Source organism: Fukomys damarensis, unplaced genomic scaffold (assembly GCF_012274545.1).
Source record: "Fukomys damarensis isolate Sample0158 unplaced genomic scaffold, DMR_v1.0_HiC HiC_scaffold_12, whole genome shotgun sequence".
Lineage (NCBI taxonomy): Eukaryota > Metazoa > Chordata > Mammalia > Rodentia > Bathyergidae > Fukomys > Fukomys damarensis.
Genome location: NW_022900924.1, coordinates 2,242,975 through 2,248,647, shown reverse-complemented (window position 1 = coordinate 2,248,647; position 5,673 = coordinate 2,242,975). Strand labels below are relative to the sequence as shown.

The 5,673-nt window shown below is 48.1% G+C and overlaps 1 protein-coding gene across 1 annotated transcript in view; it reads left to right on the top strand.

Moving 5' to 3' along the window:
* Ttc28 (tetratricopeptide repeat domain 28) overlaps positions 1-5,673 on the top strand; it is a 558,472-nt gene that overhangs the window by 453,829 nt on the left and 98,970 nt on the right. Inside the window, exons 7-8 of the mRNA XM_010604145.1 lie at positions 1,116-2,457; positions 3,750-4,273. Coding sequence (XP_010602447.1) covers positions 1,116-2,457; positions 3,750-4,273 — 1,866 coding nt within the window. The remainder of the gene's footprint in view (positions 1-1,115; positions 2,458-3,749; positions 4,274-5,673) is intronic.

Sequence of the window (5,673 nt, the reverse complement as noted above, 5' to 3'; positions counted from 1 at the left end):
ACAAACACGAAGGCTGCTTTTTTTGTTTTTTTTTTTTTTTTTTTTTTTTTTTTTTTTTTGGTACGGAGGATTGAACTCAGATCCTTGCGCTTGCAAGGCAGGCAGCAAAACCACTGAGTTAAATCCCCGGCCCAAGGCAGCTCTTTTTTATCTTGCATGATCCCCTCCAGGTCTTGCCCCTGTGCACACATTCATCCTCCTAGTTGTGGTCGCTCGGAGCACAGCAGTACTTCCTACTTTCTCCAGTTAATTTGATTGTAAGAACATTTACCCCGTTTATCTGCATAGACTTCATAATCACCTTTTTAATAACTGCATAATCCTCTTGGGTCGGCACGCCGAAATGTGCTCATACAGTGCCCCAGAGTCCGGTTTGCATGGTTTCCACTCACATGAAGATTGTTACCCATTCGTTGTGTGCCCGCTGGCTGCTTCCTTATGAGCTGGGGCTGTGGGTCAGGGTAGGGCCACGTTTGTGCTTCTGACCAAGCTGCTTGTCCGGACGTTGCTCTCATTCATGTCCCTGGCAGTTGGTATGTTTATCAGTTTCAGGGCAGCCTCATTAGTATAGGGAGTGTTAAAAATTTTTATTTGCTGATTTAGCAGGAGTAAAATGGTGCTTCAGGGCTGCTTTATTTTGCATTTCTTTGATTATTAAAGGAAATTAACATTTCCCCCGTGGTTACTCTTTGTATTTCTTTGGATGTGAGTTGTCTGCTAACATTTATAGTTCTTTGCCTGTTTTAGTAATTTGGGGTCTTGGTTTCTTTTTTCTAAATCAAATTGAATAAAATCTTTACTCACAATAGCCATTAAACTTTTTCACATAGGATCTACGTATTTTCCAGGGTTGTGTTGTTCTTTAATTTTAGATATATATTTATACTACAAAAATTCTCACTTTTGTAGTCAAATCTGTCAATGTTCTTTTTCCCTCTTGTTTAGAATCTTAGAAAGCTATCCTTCCTCTGGAGAACTGATAAATATTTAATTCTACCTTCTGTTATTTTAAATTCTTTGATCCATCTGGGTTGTATTTACTATACATTGAGTGGCAACTGGCATTTTTTTCCTAATGTGCTGATGTGTTTCCGCTCTGTTGTTCTCTCTCTTAGGGATCATACATCAGATGAAAGGTGATTATGACACTGCCCTGAAACTCCACAAGACCCACCTGTGCATCGCCCAGGAGCTGAGCGACTATGCTGCCCAGGGCCGGGCCTATGGGAACATGGGCAATGCCTACAACGCGCTGGGCGTGTATGACCAGGCAGTCAAGTACCACCGACAGGAGCTGCAGATCTCCATGGAGGTTAACGACCGTGCCTCACAGGCATCCACTCACGGGAACCTTGCGGTGGCCTATCAGGCCCTGGGTGCCCATGACCGGGCCCTGCAGCACTATCAGAACCACTTGAACATCGCCCGGGAACTTCGAGACATACAGAGCGAGGCTCGGGCCCTCAGCAACCTAGGAAACTTCCACTGCTCTAGGGGAGAGTATGACCAGGCCGCCCCCTATTATGAACAGTACCTCCAGCTTGCTCCTGACCTTCAAGATATGGAAGGAGAAGGGAAAGTCTGCCACAATCTTGGCTATGCCCATTATTGCCTTGGAAATTACCAAGAGGCAGTGAAATACTATGAGCAGGATCTGGCCCTGGCCAAAGACCTTCACGACAAATTGAGCCAAGCAAAAGCCTACTGCAACTTAGGCCTAGCATTCAAGGCTCTGATGAATTTCAGCAAGGCTGAAGAGTGTCAGAAGTACCTGTTATCCCTAGCCCAGTCCCTGAATAATTCCCAGGCTAAATTTCGAGCCCTGGGGAACTTGGGTGATATATTCATCTGTAAAAAAGATATAAATGGTGCAATAAAATTCTACGAGCAGCAGCTCGGCTTAGCTCACCAAATAAAGGACAGAAGACTGGAGGCCAGTGCGTATGCAGCCCTGGGCACTGCATACCGAATGATCCAGAAGTATGACAAAGCCTTGGGTTACCACACTCAGGAACTGGAGGTGTATCAGGAGCTGAGTGACTTGCCGGGCGAGTGCAGAGCTCACGGGCACCTGGCTGCTGTCTACATGGCCCTGGGGAAATACACAATGGCATTCAAGTGCTACGAAGAGCAGCTAGACCTGGGGCAGAAGCTGAAGGATCCGAGTCTAGAAGCGCAGGTCTACGGCAACATGGGCATCACGAAGATGAACATGAATGTGATGGAGGAAGCCATTGGCTACTTTGAGCAGCAGCTGGCCATGCTGCAGCAGCTCAGCGGGAATGAGTCTGTGCTGGACAGAGGCCGGGCCTACGGCAACCTTGGAGATTGCTATGAGGCCCTTGGTGACTACGAGGAAGCTATCAAATACTACGAACAATATCTGTCTGTTGCCCAGAGTCTGAATCGAATGCAAGACCAAGCCAAGGCTTACCGGGGTCTAGGAAGTGGACACAGGTAAAATGACAAGATGGTCGGGGTAGACGGACCTACGAACAGAGTGGCTGCCACAGTAACGGCAACCGCACATCTGCACAGCGGTTAATACACTGACTGCAGGGCATTTGTGCACGTCCATCATTAGAGTCCTCCCGTAAATCTTTCCATTGGGCAGGTGGTATTATTACTCTTGGGCTCGTGAAAAACAAACCAAAGCCCAGAGAGGTTGGATGGAAACCTAAGGTAACACAGCTGAAAAGGCTTAAAAGAGACAGGTGAGAATCAAACTGAGGGCTCTCTGCCTCCAACTGCAGTGCTTGTGGGACTACCTTAAAACAAGCAGGACGGAGAGTTAACGGATGAGAAGGTACCTGAGTCAATATAACTGATCTTTTCTGAGTACCTTCTGTATCTTATGAATATGCTTATTAGTACAACTCTGGTAGCCTCCAGTCACTTGGACCCCCATTGTGTGTGTTGCTTTTAGGGAAAGCCACCTGATAAAGGAGGGAGCAAATGAGCCTGGCCTGTGCGCTGTGCATCGTGCCAGGCTCCTTGCATAGGTATCTTAGCAGTTACAGCAATCGCATGTTACTGAACAAGGTGATCTACCATCTTAGGGGATTTATTATCCCCAGAAATTGAGTCTTAGTCTTAGAGAAAGAAACGCGTGTGCCCATGCAGTTGGTTTGGTCTGCCGCCAAAACCCACGCTCTTTCCCCTCTGATCATGTCAGCTCTGAACAGCACAAAAAGACACACTGTCTGCCAGAGGATGCTTTTCTCCCAAATGTGGGGAACCAAAGAAGGTGCCTGTGTCTGCAGAATATATGGCCTCACCAGACAGGCAGGGGACTGGGGCTCCCGGAGTGGAGGAAGGGTAAGGGTCAAACTAAATCATCACCCACAGAGTGCTCAGAGAAGCTCAGGGTGAAAGATTTATGCCCACTGTAAAGTGATTTCAAAAACATAGTCTAAGCGGTAGTGGAAATTGGGAGGCCTGAAGAACCAGACAGTTCACTTGCTATCATTGTGCCTATTAATATATTTTATGTTTCCTCTGGGGTGTATATCCCATTGAATCTCAAGCTCTTGGGAAGGTCACTAAGGGATGGCTTTTGAATTGCTTTCCAGATTATGAAATTCCTCTGCATCTCACTCTAAGGGCACATGATAGATTTTAGCTAGAAGAGGAGTTAAGAGCTTCTATAGTAAGTGACAGTGACAAATGCCTTTCATTTTCTCAGGGGCTTTGGCATGTCTGCACCTGCACGAAATAATATCATTGCTTTTCTGTCTACATCCCCACAGGGCAATGGGGAGCTTGCAGCAAGCCCTTGTGTGCTTTGAAAAGAGGCTCGTGGTCGCCCACGAGCTTGGGGAGGCCTTCAATAAAGCCCAGGCCTATGGAGAGCTGGGGAGTCTGCACAGCCAATTAGGAAATTACGAACAAGCCATTTCCTGCCTTGAACGACAACTGAACATTGCTAGAGAGATGAAAGACCGAGCCCTGGAGAGTGACGCGGCCTGTGGCCTGGGGGGTGTCTACCAGCAGATGGGGGAGTATGACACAGCCCTGCAGTACCACCAGCTTGATCTGCAGATAGCCGAGGAAACCAACAACCCCACGTGCCAGGGGCGAGCCTACGGGAATCTGGGCCTGACGTATGAGTCCCTAGGTACCTTTGAGCGGGCTGTGGTCTACCAAGAACAGCACTTGAGCATCGCCGCACAGATGAACGACTTAGTGGCCAAGACAGTGTCCTACAGTAGCCTTGGAAGGACCCATCATGCCTTGCAGAACTATTCCCAGGCGGTCATGTACTTACAGGAAGGTAGGTGGGAAGGCCTGCTGTGGTCTCTTGCTCTGCTAAAGACTTGGGGGCAAATACGCAGTTTGGGTGGCCACCTTTGTGTGGAGTGAGGACCTCAGAGGCCACATTGTCATTTCAGAATCACAGTTCACCTCGTCAGGTGTCTCTGGATAGAACTAAGATGTTTGATTTTCCATAATACCTTACCACCTGTCTGGACCCAAGGCATCTTTCTCAATGACAGCATCTACTGTTAGTGGCTGCCGAAGGAGCTGATACCCTCCTTGCTTTTCAGAACCCTTACCTGAGTGAACAACATCTCACACAGGCTGAATCAAATAAGATCTAGTCGTGCATAATTGTAAGGGTGTAAGGCAGAGGGACGTGCTCATATTTTCCACGTTCTGTTGTCCACATAGGCAGTATCTAAACTGGGTCAAAACTATATAATCATCATTTCTGCTATGGTACTAAGGTCTCACCCAGAAGCATCCATCTGAGAGTCACTTGGGTATTCAACCAGGGTTCCTTCCGGGGCTTACTGCCTACAGTACTGGGCAGGTGCCACGGCAGAGTCTTGTTCCGAGAAGCTGGCAACTGGCATCTTCTCTTCCTACTTCACTACCCGGTTCCACCAGTTATCTGCCCACAGTCGTCCCTGGATGCTTCCCTTCCTCCTAAAGCAGTAATGCGCAGCAGTGTGCCTGTCCTCTGCCTCTACACACTGGGTTCAGCCTTCTGCGCTTGAGAGCCCCCTGCAGGCACGCTGGGCACCCCCACCCCACCCCCAGCTGAGAGGGGCAGACAGCCGACTTGCTGTTCTCAACTCTCTAGGACAAGGGCATGGTTACTGATTTCAAGCAAAAACTCTAATTTATAGCTTCCCAAGGGCTTTGCATATATAGTTTATTGAATCTGATTTAATTCTCAAAATAACCTTGAGAGATGTATCTTTTGAGAGAGAGAGAGAGAGAGTCACTTTGTTGTGCAAGCTGGCCTTGAACTCACTATGTAACCCTGGCTGGCCTCCAACTCAAAGCGATCCTTCTGCCTCAGCCTCCCAAGTGCTGGGATTACAGGAGAGATGCATATCTTTTTATTCCCATTTTTGCAACTAAGTCACCTGGAGCTCAGGTCAGGTTCCAATTGTGTACTGACCATGTGGCTGATTAGTCAGAGTGGGGCTCAGCCTGGGTGTTTTGACCCCAGGAACCAGATGAGACCCTATATACAGTTGCTTCCAACCTCACAAGAGCAGAAAAGGTTGGGACGATTGTATTCTCCATTACTCCTGAGCCCCGGCTGGGAAGGCAAGTAGAGAGTGGACTGAAAGGGTCACTGTTCTTTGCACAGCCTTGGAGCAGAGAGGTTCTGAGAGGCTGCAGGCTACTGCCTAGACCTCGTTTGGCTCCCACTCTATG